The sequence below is a fragment of the Panthera uncia genome, chromosome D2, assembly GCF_023721935.1.
Source record: "Panthera uncia isolate 11264 chromosome D2, Puncia_PCG_1.0, whole genome shotgun sequence".
Classification (NCBI taxonomy): Eukaryota; Metazoa; Chordata; class Mammalia; order Carnivora; family Felidae; genus Panthera; species Panthera uncia.
In genome coordinates this window covers 67,205,907-67,225,753 of record NC_064818.1, presented here as the reverse complement: position 1 = coordinate 67,225,753, position 19,847 = coordinate 67,205,907, and the positions used below count along the sequence as shown (strand labels likewise).

The 19,847-nt window shown below is 46.6% G+C and overlaps 2 protein-coding genes across 4 annotated transcripts in view; one reads left to right on the top strand and one right to left on the bottom strand.

The window, feature by feature from the left end:
- ACSL5 (acyl-CoA synthetase long chain family member 5) overlaps window positions 1-3,804 on the bottom strand; it is a 44,728-nt gene extending 40,924 nt beyond the window's left edge. Inside the window, exon 1 of one of the 3 annotated variants that reach the window (XM_049645760.1) lies at window positions 3,664-3,804. Coding sequence is in view for 2 of the 3 variants with exons in the window: in XM_049645759.1 (XP_049501716.1) it covers window positions 1,263-1,395 (133 nt within the window). In the remaining variant the exon portion in view is untranslated. Of the gene's footprint in view, window positions 1-1,262; window positions 1,939-3,663 lie in introns of those variants that run through there. The other 2 variants (XM_049645759.1, XM_049645758.1) reach the window with 2 other exon arrangements.
- LOC125933162 (guanylate cyclase 2G-like) overlaps window positions 2,128-19,847 on the top strand; it is a 55,483-nt gene continuing 37,763 nt past the window's right edge. The window contains 4 exon segments of the mRNA XM_049646017.1: window positions 2,128-2,403; window positions 14,460-14,852; window positions 16,286-16,631; window positions 18,210-18,319. Coding sequence (XP_049501974.1) covers window positions 2,128-2,403; window positions 14,460-14,852; window positions 16,286-16,631; window positions 18,210-18,319 — 1,125 coding nt within the window.

The window sequence follows — 19,847 nt, the reverse complement described above, 5'->3', positions numbered from 1 at the left end:
AACGCCCATGCTGCAGTAGAAAGGGAACGTTCAAGTGAAACCAATTATTCTGTTTTTATTTTTTACTAAATAAACCTTTTTTTTTAAGTTTATTTATTTTGAAGAGAGAGAGGGAGACACAGAATCCAAAGCAGGCTCCAGGCTCTGAGCTGTCAGCACAGAGCCTGACGTGGAGCTTGAACCCACAAACCGTGAAATCATTGTCTGAGCCGGAGAAAGATGCTTAACTGACTGAGCCACCCAGGTGTCCCTAAATCAATCTTTTTAAAATCAAATGACATTTTATTATTATTTTAAGTTTATATATTTTAAGAGAGAGCATGCATGCAAGTGGAGGAGGGGCAGAGAGAGGAGGAGAGACAGAGTCTCAAGCAGGCCCGACACGGGGCTCAACACCACAGTTGTGAGATCATGTCGTGAGCCAACATCAAGACTCGGATGCTCAACTGACTGAGCCACCCAGGTGCCCCTAAATTGTCTTATTTTTTAGGACTCTGCTGCTGTTAGAGAACACCAATCATCTACAAATTGGAGCGATAGATCGATAGATTCAATCTTATTTTTCAAACCACCAAAGAAGATTAATACCCCAGAAGGTAGCAATCCCCAACCATGGAGTCCCTTCCCAAAGCTCACTCTTTTTTTTTTTTTAAAGTTTACTTATTTTGAGAGAGAGAGAGAGATCAGAGAGGGAGATAGAGAATCCGCACCGTCAGCACGGAGCCTGACACGGGGCTCGAACTGGTGAACCGTGAGATCACGACCTGAGCAGAAACCGAGAGTCAGATGCTTAACTGACTGAGCCACACAGGCGCCCCCCCCTCCTCCCCCCAAAGCTCACGCTTTGAAAGTCCTTGAAGTTCACCTTAGATTCAACATGTGGCCCTACCCCTTAAAACTGATCTAAGTCCGTTCAGAAACCATCCATCCCTCCCTCACCCATTAGCTCTCACCATAGGAAGGAGTCAAATTTCACAATGAAAACTGAAGAGGTCTCGGTTCTGGTCCATCTCCTCCAAGAGAGACAGATGAAAGAAAATCCAGTCCACATGCCCCACATTCCCCCTTCCCTTCACCCCTCCTGATAAGGACAGTTTAAAAGTGTCCATTAGAGAGCTGGGAGAGAGAGAGAGAGTGCTGACACGTGCCAGGCACACAGCAGGCTCTAGACTGGCTGAAGCTGGGGGTTGGGGCGGCCCCTCGCCTCTGCCCCGTGCTCACAAGACCCCTTGCTAAATACTCCCTCAGGAAGGTCCCCTTACCCTGTGAAGGGGTCGCATCTGTTGGCGCTTCCTGCAAATGGGGTCTCCTGGCTCCGGGTTCCTCCTGGCACAGAATCCTTGTCCCTCTTCCCTCACCCCCAGTTCCTCCAAGGATAGGCTGGCTCCAGAGCATCCATGCAGAGGGATGGCTCAGCTCCCAGCGTCCCCAGTTGTGCCCTGTGTGAGCTGTCCCGAGTCAGGCCATGGCCAGGCTTTCTAACGTGCTCCGGGACTTCACTTCCTGGTTTTTCTTTCACAACTGAAAGTGGAAGCGTTCTGAGCAGGAGGAGAAAAGCCGCCAGGCTGCCTGGCTCCTTTTCAAAGCCCTTAACCCCAGCTCCTAAAGGCTGAAACAAAAGCCAGCCCGAATCGCACCATTCACCCTTGGCTCCTGTGACTGACTACCTTGAAATGAAGATCAAAACAAAACTGGACTGACTTGAGGTGCCCAGAGCAGAGCACCAATGCCAGAAAGGGGACACCGCTCCCCGCCTCGACTCCCAGGACAGGAAGGTCCAGCCCGCTGTTGCATCCCTCCCAATGGTGGGGCACCTGGCACAGTGTCACCCTCCTCCAACCTCCGTCCTCCCTCCGCCTGCCTCGGTCCCCAAGCGCTTCTGATAAAGCCAGTGGAACCAGCAATGACAGTGACCCAGACGGAGAGCTTTTGTTCTCCTCTGACACAATCAGCTGCCCATCCTTTTCACACCTTGAAATCTAAATTAAAAAATCGATTCTGCTGCCTCCTTCACCTCCAATTAAAGCTGGGAACTTTTGAAACCACAGGAAGGCAACGAGTACGTATGTCCTTAGCTGTCCAGTTGATCTCGTATCTTGCAGCTTCTGGAAAACCCACTGTACGTGCATGAGCCAGTTGACAGGAAAAGGCAAGTCATTTCTCAGTGTTACCGGAAAAATTGTTCCGAATGTGCAGACCCCTAAAAGGGTCCTGGAGATTGGTCTGCAGGATGTCAGAACCTATAGTAGCTTCAGAGGATTCACCTCGGGCTGTGGCCACAAAAGGGCGCAGGAGCTCCCATTCTCGGATTCGGAGGCAGAAATCATGAGTTCTCCGGCTTCTTCCTCCTCACCCCCCACCTTACCTCCCAGATGCCCAGTGGTCCCTTCAAGAAGGCTCATGGTAAGTCTGACACAAGCCTGACCCTTTACCAGAGCTAGATGAGGGTTCATTTCGCTCTACAGAGAAGAGATCCTAAAAGCCTCCAAGCTAAAAAGCAGCCAGGGCAAGCCAGGTCAATCTCAGAGAATGGCACCTGATCCCTGGGCCTCACAGGAGCCCCACTTTAGACGTAGAAGAAAGACCAAGTACGGGAAGAGGAGGTTAGCCACCCTGTCAGTCTAGCTTATTGGTCATTTCGTGGCTGGAGGGACACTTGGCATTGCTTAGTTTCAGGAGCTCATTCCTCTGAGAAGCAGCTCGGTCCAGCAGAGGTCAGAGAATGGCAGAATGGATGTTAAGTCTCAGCTATTCTAATACCCTGAGTGCTGGCTTCTTTTACCAGCTGAATGGAGAGCGCTCAGGGCCAAATTAGCTTTTTCTTTTATTATTATTAATTAATTTACTTTTTACTATTTTCCTCCAGGTGCGGGTACTCAAGTTGAGAAGTGCCTCGATCATTTACAAATTCTAGCAGAGTGGCATTCCTATTCGATCGTATGCACACGTCAATAACACTCTCAAGATTTCAGGAAATAACGGGAGGTTTTGACAACACAAGAATTCTGTATTCTATAGCAGCAGCCTAGGGCGACAGGACTGGTCAGAAGTCTAGTCTTAGCCACACAACCTGCGAACTAGGTAGCCCAGGCCAAGTTGTTGAACAGCCCAGACACACTTTATTCATCTATGAAATGGGAACAATACCACTTACCTTCTAGAAGGTGGTGAGCAGATGAGGTAACACAGGTCACACACCTAGTACAGACCTCAGCACCCAAGGGAACGTCTGCTGAGGACTGAAGGTCTCTCCCCCCCAGTCCCTTCCAAATGGGAATCCCTGCCATCAGCAGCTGGCAAATAGCCCTTGTAACCATGCTGACACAGAAATTTTTGAATGGAAGATGAAGGAGACATACATCTTGGTTTTGTAACTCCTAAAATGTTTGCCTATTTTAGTTGGATTCAGTGAAATTAACAACTTTCTCTCCCAAATCCACCTCCTGCCAGCATTCATAGAGCCTTGATGTCTCCACGCCTTTCCACTTGGTTTCTGCTTTGCCTCCCCACAAGTCAGCTGAGATTACTACTAAACCAAATGTAATTTCATATAGTAAAAGAGCTCCAAGGCTGAGGAGAGACACGTGTCTTCCCTCCCCACCCCTGCCCTTGCCATCCTGTCGGTGTAGAAACCAGAGAGTAGATAGTGTTATTGCAGCTTACCTTGTAGGAATAGGCTCACTTCCCGGGGCCAGGAAATGAACCCCTGACAGCTGGCAGCACTGGTTCAGCACCACATTCAGATACCTCTGTCCTTTCCTCAGCTCCTGCAATGAGGCCACATCTGAAGCCAATGCGTGCTGCCCTGAGAGTCACCAAAGACTCTCCTGGAACCTTTGTACCTGTTGCAACAGAGGTTCAAAGGTAGAAGTTACCTGTTCCAACACTTGAAATAACATCCAACAGCGAGAAGCACAGAATTTGGCAAAAGGTTAAAACAGAGATGGTTATGCAAGGGCTTAAGAGGAAGGAGAAGAAAAAAGATAGCCCTCTGCTCAGAAAGCTAACATGCAACAAGCAAAACCTTTATAAAGCCCATACCTCAGGGGAAAGAAAGTGGACAGACAGGGCTTGGCATCTGCCTTTGGGACAGAGTCCCTGAGACCATGATAGCAAGAGGGAGGTCCAGTGCACAAGAGGGAAAACTCGTTCCTTGAGTTGTGGTTGAGCAAAACATGAGAAGCCACGTTAATTGGCTCAAGCTAGGACTTTACGGATCAGATAAGAGAGGTCTGCATTTCGAGATGGGCCTTTTTCTAGAAGAGGCCAGTGACCCCTCCAGAATTAGAACATCTCCAAGACAATGCGATGAGGCAAGTGACTCTAGCATCCAGACCGAGGGACAAACCTACCTGGGTCATATTTAGAATGCAGGATCATGGATACAGGCTGCACCTCCCATGGATTTCTTGTGTGCCGGGCCAGCAGAAACTCGTGGAAATGCTGTACTAGGTTTCTTCTCATTGGATTCAGTCAAGCAGCCAGTAATATCAACATCAGAACCCAGTACCGCTTCCTGTTGACTCCTGTGTGAAGCAGTGGCCGCCACATTACCAGTGAGGCCTTATTAGGTCACATTCTCTTCCAGGTCTTAGGTGCATTAATTCTTGAAAGTCCCTTCTTTGCACACAGCCCTAGTCCTGCCTTAGTACCTGAAAGAAAAGGGCTTTCTAAGAAGTGACTAAAGGAGATACAATTCAACCAGAACTGAGGCCGTAAGTCCCACCTGATTGGATTCATGCCAAGTTGTGTTAACTGGCAACCTACTGACGGCATACCTGCTGGAGAGCGAGATACTCCAAGCCGGTGGTTCTCAGGCGTCAGCGAACATCACGACCCCCTGGAGAGCCTGTTCCAACACAGCTGGTGTCGGAGCTTCTGATTCAGTAGGCCTGGGTTAGGGCCTGCGAATCTGCATTTCTAATAATTCCAGGTGATGTGGATGCTGCTGGTCTGGGAACGACGCTAGGAACACACTCGGAGCCACTCTGCCTTCAATGAGCCCGACTGTTGAGATGTCAAGAGGGACTGTGTTTGGGGTAGTCTTGGTTATGGTGACCCTGCAGTTGGGGGGCGGGGCGGGCCATTTGGCACAGAGTAGAACTCACCGTGTGCTCCAGAAGAGAGGTGTTACTCAAGGTCAGTAGGCAGACCAGTCCCAGAGTAGCGCTTTGGCAATAACAGGACATATTGCCATTCCCTGCCCCACTCCTCATGTAAATATATATCAAAGCCGCACAGCATGACAACTAGACAAGCCACGTGGGTATGAGCACAGGCATATAGGGGGCATCACCTGATCCAACAAACTTAGCTTTATTCTTAGGGTACCTGAGACAGTAAAAATGAGAAACAGCTGAGGCATGGACTTTAGTAGGAGAGGGGAGTCCAGAAGCCAGGTCTCCAGTGCCCCATCTCTTGATAAATCGTCATTTCCCATAACATCTCACTTCACAAAAACACGTGTGAGCTAAGGCTTCTATACCACATCCTCTATTTCTCCCTCCCTTCCCACAGCCATATGCATTTAGAATTCAATACAAGCAAACTCCTTCTGGGTTTGAGCTCCCGTAACCCTGACAAAGTGCAAACCTTAGTTATTGTTTTAGGTCATTTATAGGCAATGTGCTCAAGATGTGAAGAGTCTGACCCAACAGCTACAGTTCGGACACACTCACACATGGTGCTCTGGTCAGTGTGTTTACATGCCCTCCCCTTTGGTAGGGACAAAGAAACGACAAATCGCCTACACAACAGTTCTAGAAGACCAGGAGCCAATACTCTAGGGTTTTGTAATACAGCCTTGAAAAAGCCAAGATACATCTCAGGATAGGGGCTGACAGCTCTTTAGAAACAGAACCCAGGTTTTCCCCATTTTTGAAAGCAGGGAAAGACAGACCTTATAAGCAGGTCAACTTTTTAAGTAGCCCCACAGTGCATTGATGAAGCTCCTCCCAGTTTGTAAAACTTTCCCAATCTATCTTTTAACAAACCTGTGAGGTATAAACGGGGATGCTGCCCTCAGCATCCAAACCTTCGGTGGCTGTTGGGGCCCGTGACAAGGGCAGTTACGATTCGTGGCTTAAAGAACACTTATTTAGGAAGGATCTTTGCCTGTTCTAACAGCTAATGCAAGTCTTTAGAAGTAGGGCAACATGACCCAAGAAGAAAGAGAAGAGTTCTAGACCTATCAACTGAACCTACTCATGTTAACTTAATACTGATGGCTCAGAAAGAAAGGTGAGATGTTCCTCTCTAGAGGTGGCGGAATAGGAAAGACATTGTGGTGGCACAGAGTGGGGGACTGTGAGGGACTGACCTTTAGCTTCCCACATGGCAGAGCTGACTTTGAAGTTTACCCTTCTACTGATATGTGAAAAGGAAGGGGCAAAGTTCCTTAAACTCCTACCAAGTGTGCCTTAATCAGCCATTCCAGTTATCAGAACTCCATACCCACCCTTTCCCTGGTTATCTGATGTTTCAAAAGGCTTATGGCATTCAAAGTACACCTTGCCAGGTAGCAACCCAAGGTTCTCATGCCAGCTCCTTTCTGAAGGCATTTGAGATGTTCATGAACATTACTGCGCACCTCCCGTGGGATACCGCTGTTCTAAGAACTTCATCTGCATTATCGTATTTAATCTCACTGCATCTCCACGAAGAAGTTGTTATTTTGCAGAAGCAAAGCTGAGAGGCCAATTAACTTCCCCAAGGCATGTGGCTAATAGCGGACAGAGTCTCAGAGTCAGATATTGAATTGAAGGAGCCTGGAGTCCAGAGTCCAAGGGTGTATCTATGAGTATGATCCATTCGATGAACCCTATGCAATCTTGTGTATATATATAACTACACACACACACACACACACACACACACACACACACACTTATCTTGGGAACTTTCATTGGTCTCCCAAAGAAAATTAAGAACCATGGTCCTAGAGGAAGCAGGACACAATGCCAGCCATATGGTTCTGATGCCAAGGATGAAACAACAGCTACCTTTTCCCTCCTCAGAAGGGCTTTTTATCTGCCTGGATATCCTTCCTGCCACTGAACTCATTTCCCACGCACGGCCTCACTTCACACAACTAGAGGGGCCAATACACTATACATCCAGTTGCGCAAACCTCAGGTTGTTCTGCTCAGTTGTCACAGCTCCATGCTGGGCCCTGCTATCAATCCTGTACCATGGGGCATCACTGTACACGTGGGAGAAGCTGGCCCCCAGCTCGTTTTCATCAACCTGGGTCATGGACAGCTTGGGCACCCAGGCTCTTGAGGCCCACTTGCTCATTCTTTGTGGGAAGGAAGTGTTACTCAAGCACAAGCACTTGGTTGATGAGACTGATGTTTGCACAGATTGCAATAAGAAGTTTTCCCTAACCCCAGATAGGCCACCCCCCCCCCCACCCCGCAAAGAACACACACAGCAAATTGCCTCATAGACTTATTCTCAGGTTCATGATGTCAACAAGGTTGGAACACAGTGACACAGGCAACTTTCTCCTTTGTTAGCAAGAGCTTTCCAAGAGCGTTTCTGAATCAGACAGAAAGTGGAGAGATCCCCAGGAGAGGGGTCAGCTCTAAATTCCCAGAGCCCACAACAACCCCATAAAAATCATCGCTGTTTCCTGGCAGGTTAGAAAGGTAGCTCAGAGGGAAAATGGAGATCTGTGTGGTCCAATACGGTAACCAGGGCCTGCATATGGCTGCTGAGCACTTGAAATGAGTCAAGTCTACGTTTAGAGGTGTACAAAACACACACCGAATTTTGCAGACTTAGTTTGAAGAAAGTAGCATAACATCCCCGATTTTAAAATGCTGATTACATGTTGAAGTGATAATATTTAGGATGCACTAGACAAGTAATTCTACCTGTTCCTTTACCTCTTGTAATTATGCCTGCTGAAAAATTTAAAATTAGGTATGTGGCTCGCACTGTATTTTCCTTCAACAACACCGATTAGGCCCATAAGTCCTCGGCCTGATGCCTACGGAATATAAACAAAAGTTGGCATCACCCAGCGGCAGCAGCAAATGTGTTATAACTGCTCTGGATGAACTTAAAGGCAGCAGGGTCTTCTACCTGTACCCCTGGTTTACACATCCAACAGAGTTTATGACCCTGACTGAATCAACAGTCCCTTATTATAAAACTGTTAGCATTCCTATCATTCCCTGAGTGTTGTTCCATGCCAGGCACCGTGCTGTGTGTCCTACACCTAGGACTCCATCTAATCCTCACGTGAGCTCATCAGGGTAATTACAAATAAGGAAACCAAGGTTTAGACACTGCGTAACTTGTCCAAATGAGCTCAAGTCTCCTTCCAAACCTGTGCTCCCAACCAACTCACTACACTGCATCCTCCAGGAGAGTGGGTGACAAACAGTAGATGGGGGACATCAATACTCGGGGGGGGGTATGCCAACACCTCCTTCACCATGCCTTCAAGGACATGGTCCTCTGCTCCACAGTCTTGGTTCACTGGGCTCTCTGCATGAGAGAACAATCCTGAGTGTGTGGCTAGAGAGCCATTTGGGAAATTTTCACATGAGTGGTTCAGGAATATCAGGAAGTGGGAGGGGTTCTGGTCTCTCCAGACAAGAAGCCAAAGAGGGTGGAGGAGTCAGAAGGGACATCCTGCCTTGCTTCACATGATTACATACCAGAGAGAGGCTGCCCAGATGACCAGCCGGCCCCTTATTGGATGGAGAAGCATATCGTGCTTAGGAGTTAAGTGCATGCTCACCAGAGAAAGATGTATTAAGGCAGGGGCAGGCTCTTTATTTGCTCAGTGTTTGGGACACTGTGGCACAAAGGTGTTCTTGGAAAACTTACAATTTGATTGAAACTGGCTTGGGAAGTAATTGTATCACTGTTAATCATTTAGGATCTTTGATTACTGAGCAGACAGCTGCCCTCCCCCCCCCCCCACCGTCTGAATGTTTTGGGTCTTCATGCTAAGGCTTTACCGGGGGGGTCAGGAGCCGTCATCTGGGAGATAGGATTGAAGACCACAAAATAAATATTCAGATCAGAAATATGGCATTTAGGCCGGATCCACCTGCTAAACTTCAGGTTATCCCTGTAGCCAGAAGAAAATTTGAAAGTATTGATCAGAATCCCTAGAAGGTGAAAAGCACTGGCCAGGTGTCAAAGACACGTTCCTGGTGGAAACAGGTGTGGGAAAGAACACCACATCACAGGTCAGAAGAAGTCTTTTAGCAGCACAGAATAAATATCAGGTGGTTGAGGTATGTAAGAGGTCACGTCCCTGTGAAAGAGGAATCTTTGCCCCTCGCGTAAACATTTTCAGACACATGACTGGCATGTCTCCCTCAGAAAGCCAAGGTCAGTGGCCCATCCTTGGCCTGGTAGGAGAAGTGTGCTTATGGTTAACTAAAGGAATGGCTTTGGAACCAAGGAATCTGCCTTGTTTCAGTTTTGAGAAACACAAGTTCAACCTTTTCTCCCCTTTCCTATGCCTCGTTGAACACTCACTTACTAGAAGCTTTGTATTGACTGCATCACAACTATTTACAAGAGCTGAGAACACGACGGGGAAGTTGAAAGTTCACACTGAAGAGGTTAATAGCTACCTTTTCCTTGCTCTTACTTCCAGGATGGCTAGTATAAGGTGTGGTAGATCTCCAGGAATGCTTCATTTAGGAACCTGTAAGCAGGACCTGGAACGAAACTTGCTGCCATCATCAAGCACGGAGCACTTGGTTCGCTAGAAATCTGCCAGAGTCCTAGGGTTTTAGGACAAGAAGCTCGTAAGGTCAAAGGGCTCTGGCCCCTGCCATTTTCCTACTTCACCAATAAGAAAATGGAGGCTCAGATTCAGTCTTATTTACTTGGCAAAACCTGAGGTTGATGCCTTTGCTGAGAACACACAACGAGATGCGAGAGAGTATGGGAGAACGGGGGTGATGGTTGCCTCTCCTTCGGTCTTTCCCTCAAGGTGATTACAGGCTCATCTTGTTGTATTCCAACACCTTCTTCTGCTTCTGGACAAGTTCAGATCCACACATTCCAAACCTTTGCTTCTTCTCTACACATGATTAGGCTACATATTTATAAATTGAAAGGAGATGGTGGGGGCTGGGGGGAGCAGGAGGGGAGGGAGCGCCGCTGGAAAAAAAGCCAGAGGTCTTACTAAAACTCTACCACCCTGGACGCAGCTAATCTTACCTGATCATGGATATTGAACAGCTGGCTCTGAATCTGGTTTATGGCCCAGGCTGGTCAGCATTGAGGAACCCATAAGTCAGGCTAAAAGAACCCTCCCTCTGCAATAATCTCTTTAGGAAATAGAGATGGGATAAAGTAATTAGGAATCAAAGCACTACCCCACTGACATAGAGAACCAAACTCTGTACCTCTGCTGGCCATGCACAGTCTACCTTTGTTTTAAACCATCATCAGGTGGAACAATGTAGCTGCCCCAATCCACTACCGTGGCACTGGTAACTTGCCGGCATGAGAATCTCCTAGAGTGGAGGAGGGCTGGAGAAGCAAAGTGGAGAACCGAGTGCCCCCTCCTTGACACCACAGTGCCTACCCGGCCCCTTAATCTGCTTTTAACCTCAGACCTTCCCACTCCGGCCAGTCAAACGCTTCACACAAAGTGGGTGGGCCTGTAACCATGGCCACCTTTCCACATGATGATTGCCATTACCTGGGCCGTTGCATCTGTTTCTCTCCCACTCTGAGGGCAATGGAGAAATGGAAGGGACTGAGCTCAGCAGAGAATGATCAGAGCCTATGGAGGTAAGTCAGGTGCCTAGAGGTGTGTAGACTCAGGCCTCTGTGAGGTTCTTCTGGCCTGAGAATTCAGATACCATGAGTTAGAGCCCATGCTTTTCCTCCCCAAATCCAAGTCTGTAGAGTTTAGTTTTTATTTGTCCCCCCCCCCCCATCTCCCAGGGAGAGAAAGAGCATGAATGAATGGTAGAGGGAGAGAGAGAATCTCAAGCAGGCTCTACTCCCAGCGCAGAGCCTGACAAAGGGCTCGATCCTATGACACTGAGATCGTGACCTGAGCTGAAGTCGAGTCTGGATGCTTAATTGACTCAAGCCACCCAGAGGCCCCTGGAGGGCTTATTACTAATCAAAACTTTCACTTTTCTTTCTCATTGCAGACATGAAGACAAGAAACATGAGAAGGAAAGTAAAGAGAAGAAAAAAACACCCATATAATTTCCCTCATCCAGAGAGAGCAACTTACAGTGATTTGGTGTATGCAATCTTTGCTATACAAACTTGTGTGCCTCCTTAAGAAAATAAAAATGGAATACGGTACATCCCACTTTTATAGTGTGCTTCCTCACTTAATATGATCTAAGTCAATAAATGTACATTTAAAATATCATTTTCGATGACTGCATGATCCTCGATCATATGGATTTGTTCCATGTTTCTGATCCAGGCCCCTACTGTTAGACATAAAACTTGTGTCTGATATAAAACAATTTTTTTTGTTAATGTTTATTTATTTTTGAGAGAAAGAGAGGGCGCGAGTTGGGCAGGGGCAGAGAGAGGGAGACACAGAATCCAAAACAGCCTCCAGGTTGTGGGCTGTCGGCACAGAGCCTGACGCAGGGCTCGAACCCACAAACCGCGAGATCATGATCTGAGCCGAAGTCGGACGCTTAACTGACTGAGCCATCCGGGCGCCCCGTCTCTAATTTTTTAGATTAAAATTTTCCTTTTAATTCCAGTTTAGTTATCATACAGTGTTATATTAGTTTCAGGTATACAGTGCCATTGTTACGTTTTATTGTATGATCTTGTTATTTAGGACGGATCCCCAAAAGTGGAATTTCTGAGTAAAAAATGCATATATCCTAAGGCTTTTGGATGCATGTTGAAAAACTGCTACCAACTAACATTTCTTTTTTTTAAAAAACTTTTTTTTAAATGTTTATTTATTTTTGAGAGAGAGAGAGAGAGAGCAGGGGAGGGGCAGAGAGAGAGGGAGACAGAATCCCAGGCAGGTTCCATGCTGTCAGCACAGAGCCCGACATGGGGCTTGAACCCATGAACCATGAGATCATGACCTGAGCTGAAACCAAGAGTTGGACACTTAACCAACTGAGCCACCCAGGCGCCCCCCAACTAACATTTCTATAAGCAGCGTATGTCTGTTTATCAGACCCTCACCAACACTGAACCTCACTGGTATCTTCTTCTGGTTTTGACCATACCCACTTGTGAGCACTTACAAATACAAAACATATTTATACTTATTATGATTAATATTAATTTGCATGTTTAAAGGCCCAACACTGTGTTGGATCTGAGGATCCAAAAGGGGACACATACAGTCATCTTGGCTTCAGAGTTTCTCAGAAAAAGACACTCTGTAAATGTGAAGAATCTAAAATTATCTAGAGTGGGATTATGAGCTTTAAGAAGTTTGTATATGGGAGGGGGAGACGGGATGCAGTGTATGTAATAAGACATATCCAGACTCCTAGCTTTGACATGACTGGTGCAATGATACATCCATCAGGGATGTTCCTTTATTGAGTTCCTACTAAATGCAGAGCACTGTGCTGAGGAATTAGGTAATCTCACAATATCTTTACAACATCCTTCTGTAAGGGGTGTTATCGTGTTCTTCCGAAATTGAAGAAACTAAGACACAGATGTAACTGACTTTCCCAGGATCACATACATCTGGTAAGCATAGGGGTAAAAGAGGTTCATGGAATTCTAACTATGGTCAGAGCACGGGAGTCCACACTTGATTTTTTGGCCAATTGACACAGAGCTGTCCTAGCAGAGGAGAGAGAGAATCTGTAACTGGGTGGAGAACCAGTTATGATGAGTTTGGTTTGGAGAAAAGCAACCCCTCTAATGCACAGGTTTGAAAATGGACCTCTGAGGTAGGCTAGACCTAAGGCTCAGTAGTCCCATCCTAGGTGCTTGATACTGAAGGAAGGTAAATAGATAATGAATAGTGATTGGCTATCCTTTCCTTCCTCTCACCTCAGACTGTCTCAAAGTCTCTCAAACCTTAGCATACCTGGGGATATGTGAGGATCTGTTAAATGCAGATTCCAAGGATAAACCCAAGACATTCTGGTTCAGAGGGTCTGCACTGGGAGCCTGGAATCTATACATCTGACCATCAGGAGAGACTGAGGTAGGTGGTCCTTAGATCAAATTTTAAGAATCACAACAAGGGGCGCCTGGGTGGCTCAGTCAGTTAACCGTCCGACTTCAGCTCAAGTCATGATCTCGCGGTCTGTGGGTTCGAGCCCCACATCGGGCTCTGGGCTGACAGCTCAGAGCCTGGAGCCTGTTTCAGATTGTATGTCTCCCTCTTCCTCTGACCCTCCCCTGTTCATGCTCTCTCTCTGTCTCTCTGTCTCTCTGTCTCAAAAATAAATAAATATTAAAAAAAAAATAAAAAAAAAAAAGAATCACAACAAGCCTACAGTGCCGAAATACATAATCCCGAGGTGAGTTGGAGATGCCAGCCCCTTCTCTGCCAGTGGGATCTAGAAGAAAGCTGATGGTAGATGGGGACTGAACCATTTATACTTATAAGCATTTGCCCAGCTGGTGGCTGGGTCATCTTACCTGGGAATAGCGATGGCTCCCCAAGGGGCCTGCCATCCCTGCAATGTAAAGCAAAATTTCTCTGTAAAATATTACACATGTAATATATCACATGTAATTCATCAACAAAGACCTGTCCTCAGCTCTGCCCTGAGCTGCACAGTGGGAGAGTTCGTGTTCATCCATCAGTAACATCTCCCTGGTGCCCTAGGCCTGGGTGAGGGATACAGACTATGCCAGCTGTTGGTAATCCCACTCACAGCCATCACGTCACTTAATCTAGAAGAATTTCCTGGAAGATAGGTTCAGCAGGTGATAATAATCATTGTGATAATGATATCAACATCATCAATCACCACCATCATCTAACATTGACGAAATTGCCCAGATATTATGTCGGGCACTCGATCACTTTTAATCCTTACCATGTCACTTTGGTGAGGATCCCTTTGCAGTCTTACCCCCATTTTATGGATCAGGAAATGAAGGCATAGAGACAGGAAGTAACATGTCCTATGTCACACAATATATGGTGAAATCAGAATTCCAGCCCGGGCCATCTGTCCACACTTGAGTGGTTCTCGTGATTTTTATTTTACTAGCAAAAGGCTAGTGGAGATGGAGTGGGAATTACGTGACCTTCCCAGGACCATGAATTTTGTCAGAGGTGTCACTGGACCCATTACCAGGGCTTTGATGACTCCTTGCCCCAGTTTCTTTTTTCAACACTGCTGCTTCTAGAGGTGTTAGGACAGACTCTGAAAAGGGAAGGTTTTGGTTAATTAATGCCACTGACTGGAAAGCAAGCTGCGGTCCTCAGGGAACTCTGCACAATCATTTAAACTCCTGCCTTGAGTGGTCAGGAGGCTCCTGCTGTGATACAGGTGTTAGCTGTCATCCATGGCTCCCAGGGTAGGTGCGGAGGCCTCAGATCTGAGCTCTGTTGGGGGATTGAATGTCATGTTGCCCACCCAACACTAGTTCTGACACTCTTGGTCAGCATGCTGGTGACTTGGCTTGAGGCTGCTAAACTCACCGTGGGCTTCCAGGCCCCCTGGAACATCTCTCACCCATTCAGCGTGCAAAAGCTGGGTGCGGGCCTCCAGATGGCCATGGACAAGATCAACTCAGAGACAGCAGATTTTGGAAACTTCAGCTGGGAGTTCACTTATACCAACTCAACCTGCAGCACTGCAGAGTCTCTTGTTTTCACCAACCAGGTCCAGAGAGAACGGATTCCTGCCCTGTTCAGACCAGCATGTCCAGAAGCAGCAGAGGTAGAGTATAGCCTTTCAGAAACTTTGGCTGAGTGTCCGTTGGAAGGGATGGTTTTTAAAATGATGGCACAGCGGCACCTGGGCGGCTCAGTTGGTTAAGCAGCCGACTTTGGCTCAGGTCACAATCTCATAGTTCGTGAGTTCGAGTCCTGCGTCGGGCCCTGTGCTGATGGTTCAGAGCCCGGCGCCTGCTTCAGATTCTGTGTCTCCCCCTCTCTCTGCCCCCTCTCCAGCTCACACTCTGTCTCTTTTCTCTCAAAAAGAAAGAAACGTCAAAAAAATTAAAATGATAGTACAGACTGGAATAATCTCTTGGCAAGGGTGACGTTATACATACTAACTATGTAGGTCTTGAGTACCATTTCTTTGAGATGTAATGAGACCATGTAATCATAACAGTTAACATTCTCTTTAAGGAAAGCCTTTCAAATCACTAATTATTAGTTCACTCCCTAACTTGTTGATTGTTTAGACTTGGTGCTATTGTACGTAGAACCTTCTTATTCACTCTAATGCTGTCAGCCACATGGCTCACAAAGAGTAAGTGGAAAGTGAATGCTTCGTTTCAAACAGAAAAATATCATTTGCTTGTGTAGATTTCCCTTTGGTGTGTGTAATAAATTATTCAGCGATGGTAAAAGTAAATGGCAAAGAGTGAAGTATGACATATTGCAGTAAGCCAGAGCAAGCAAAGTAGACAAACACATGACTTGTAGCTGTTTAGCTGATGAGATTACCTTTGTGGAAGTCCTTGGCATCCCGTCTCTGACAGGTGTTAATGCAAAGCTGACTAGGAAGGAACATCACAGTCCTCACTCTGAAACATACCGGGGAACTATCATCAGTACTGGGTGCTAACAAATGAAGTTCACATTTGAACTTGGATCTTGATCTCTTCTGGAATTTTTCCTTTGACATATTTCTAGCTTTCCAGAGCCATCCAATTTCCAAAGGCAAATTCAAAGGCCGTGGAGTGTGTCTTCATTCCTCCACCCTGACCCTTCACATCCCCAATTCCCAAATCAGAAGTAATTTCTTACTTAACTCCTAAAAATCTATAGCCGATAAGTATTGAATGGTATACTTAACTCTAAACTATTTTTATATGCCTTAGCTCCTGAAAGAGTTGATCATAAGCTCCTTTAAGAGCAAGATCTCCACAGTTCCTTGTAAATAGTAGGACCCTAATGAAAAGTATTGAGAAGTAAATAAGGAACAAATCGATCAATAAATGCTCGCTATCGTTATTCTTGTCCTTTGAGGTTTTGCATCCTGAAGATGGATCCAAGACATTATCATCAATATTCCAAAAGAGAGGATTCAGTCTGACCCATAGACTCACTGAATCCAAAGTTTACGCAGACACCTTCCAATGGGGTTTGAATGTAGCCTAAACCGAGTTATGGAAAGGCATCCTTTTGGTTTCTTTCAAGGTTATTGGCTTGTTGGCCTCAGAGTGGAACATCCCTGTGTTGGACTTTGTTGGACAAGCTGCAAAACTGGAGGGCAACTTATATGACACGTATGTGAAACTTGTGTCGCCCATGCACAAAATTGGTGATGTGCTCCAGAAAAGTCTCCGGTACTTGGGCTGGAAACACATTGGGATGTTTGGAGGTCACTCTGGGACTTCCTCCTGGGACAGAGTGGATGAATTATGGAAGGTTGTAGAGAACGGACTCAAATCCCATTTCACCATCGCTGCCAGTGTGAAATATATCAACAGCGATCCAGCCTTCCTTCGAGAGAATCTTAGAAGCGTGCCATTGATTGTCAGAAGTAAGTAGGAAAGAGTCTTCCATTGCTTGTTTGTAGAGACAAATAGGAAAGCAGATGGTTTGGAAAAAACTAAGAACTTCATTTTTCTATGGATGTAAAAAGCAGAAGGAAATGGTGCAAAATTAATGATACATAAAAGCATCACCAAGAACAAAGTTATTTTTTCTTTAATGTAAAGTGAAATCCCTGATGCTATAGTGTTATGATGCACAGAGCCAGTTTTGTAAGCATCTTCCAGATGGGCTGGGTCTTTGCATTTGGGTTATCGTTTAGAGATGGGCTGTGGAGATAGAAAGCTCTAGGTTTGAAACCAGCCTCTGACACTTTCTAGCTGTGTGCTCTTGAGCGAGTACATTAACCTCTCTGTGCCTCTGGTAAGATGGAGACAATTATCTTAGCTACCTCACAGAATGGTGAGGATTAAATGAAGTCATGCCTGTGAAGTGCTGAACACAATAACTGGTCAGCATGTGATAGCAATTATTTTTGTCATGGTACTTATGAGGCTCTGCTTTCTGGCATGAATTAGTAACTGACTCCTTTCTGTTCTTCCAATAAACTAAGCCCTTATGGCCTTTACGGTCTTGGGACTTGGGGACGTGCTGATCCCTTGGCCTGGAGTGCTACCTGCAATCCCACCCCACCCCACCCGGCCCTCTTTCTGTGGATACATAGCTTCCTCTTCTCCTTCCAGACTCAGCCCAGAGCCCACTTGCTCCAAGGAGTCTTTTCAGACTACCTGACCTGGAGCAGTCCCCCCTCCCACCACCACCTCACCCACAACAGTATGAGAGCATCCTTCCCCCCTCACTAATTAGAATCTTAAATGCTCTCGGTAATCTCTTCACTTGCATGCCTTGTGGCTGTCAGCTCCCTGAAGGCAGGGGCCTTCTCTCTTGCTCACTGCTGTATCCTGTCTGTAGTACAGTGCCTGACGCACAACTGGGACTCAAATCAGCAGATTATCATTTGCCTCCTTTGAAAAAATAAGTCACTACTTCATTTGGGTGTCATAATGCATGCTGATGTGTTTGGACGGAATAAAAGCACTGTGACCTCTGCTTCCTGTCTCCCCCCCCCCCCCCCCCCCCCCCCCCCCCCCCCGCTCCCCACCCATCCAAAGTCAGAAGGTCTGAATGCTCCTGGTTCTGGGTCTTCTGTGAACTCCTCCTAATTGCTGTGTGGCTGATGAGTCACAAGCCAGATCTGTTGCTCTGAGTGAATTATGTGAAGAAACGAGAGCCCAGAAAGTGGTCACAACCTTCTTTTGGCTTGTACTTTGGGAGAGAGCGCAGTGAGGACTTTTGTGACACCAGCTTATGTACTGCTGGTGTGGTTCCGGAAGTGCACATGCTGGGAATAGTCTGGGCTTTCCTATTTCCTAAAGCATGCTCAAGGAAAGAAAAAGTCCACGTCTCATTGGCTCATTTGGAGTGGCTTCAGGCTGGACTTTACAAAGTGTGTGTGTGTGTGTGTGTGTGTGTGTGTGCGTGTGCGTGTGTGTGTGTGTGTGTGTGTAGTGTGGGCACATGTGCATGTGAACATGTACAACTGGCTGACTTTGTTTTCTCTTCTTAGTTATCATCTTAATCGGCAGCTCAGAGGATGCAAAAATTATGCTGCTGACTGCAGAGAACCTGGGACTCAACACAGGAGAATTTGTCTTCATTGTTTTGCAGCAGTTGGAGGTGGTGCTCATGAGCCCTCTATGGTTCCCACAGTAAGAAGTAGCAAGCAAGGAGCACTTGCTATGCACCAGATGCATCAGCTCACTGAATACTCACTACTATCCCATGAGGCGGGTGCCCTCGTGTTCTCCTTGTAGGATCAGGACCCTGAAACTGAGCTGAAAGAATTTACCCAGAGTTCTTCTGCACAGTAGGTGAGAGGTCTCTGGTGGAGCCCTAGGAAAAGCCTCAAAAGGCCAACATACTGGTCCCATTAGACAATTCTTAGGTGGTTTGGTTCATTCGGTAATGGTCGGGATGGCTAAAACGTACCATGTACCTCCTCTAAGTACCAAGGTACACATATTACTTGCCTCATTGCTCTCAACACTCCCAAGGGTCCCGTGAGACAGCTATTCCATGCATAATTTACACGCATCATGGCTCTCTTATTTCCAACAGTCTCGTAAGGTGGATGTCACTAGCATTCCAGACAAAAAAAACAGAGGCTGAGCTAACTAAGATACCCTACCCAAGAGCTCAGAGCTCTTGAGCGGAATAGCTTGTCTTCCAAATTGGGTCTTGTGGACACTGGGACTGAGCTCTTTGCCCCGATAGCTCTGCCTTATGGAGTGTTTACTGGATGCCCGGCCCCACCGCGAGTACTTGACATACTAAAACCCATTTCAGCTCACACCACCCCATGGAGGGCTACTTTTTATGGGTCCTCTGTGGACTCATAGATGAGGACTCATAGAACTTGTAGATGAGGAAACTGAGATCCTGAAAGCTGAAATAACTTACCAGAGGCCACATGACTGGTAGGAGAGAGAGCTAGTATTTAAATTTTTTTTTTAATGTTATTTATGTTTGAGACAGAGAGAGACAGAGCATGAACAGGGGAGGGGCAGAGAGAGAGGGAGACACAGAATCTGAAACGGGCTCCAGGCTCTGAGCTGTCAGCACAGAGCCCGACGCGGGGCTCGAACTCACGGACCGTGAGATCATGACCAGAGCCGAAGTTGGATGCTTAACCGACTGAGCCACCCAGGCGCCCCGAGAGCTAGTATTTAAAGCCAGTGGGCTGTACGTTTAATCACCACACCACACTAGCAGGCCACTTGTACTTAGCTATGGACACACTGTATAATTTTTATGGCAGTTTTATCTTTCTAAAATGAGCTTGTTTTATACAATCATGAGCTGAAATAGGGCAAAAGGGAGTAAAGAAAAACGTATAATAATGTTCCAGATTTCTTTTATCTTTTTATCAAGAGTATTTTCGATTGCCCAAAGTGTCTCAGATCTCTCTGGGCAGCCAGTTGGAATTCTACACATATGCCAGACTTCCCAGAACATCCTCCCACCTTCCCTTGTCACTGCTGGCCACCCCTTTCTCTTCATTTCTGTCCCCTCTGCCTTCAGACAGATGAGGAGATGCTGGGCCAGTCTCGGTATTGACAGAGAAGCCCTTCAACACCCTTGCTGCTTTTTCCCCAAACTTTGATGATCACATTCCAGTTGGCTTGTAGTGGCAGAAATCATATAG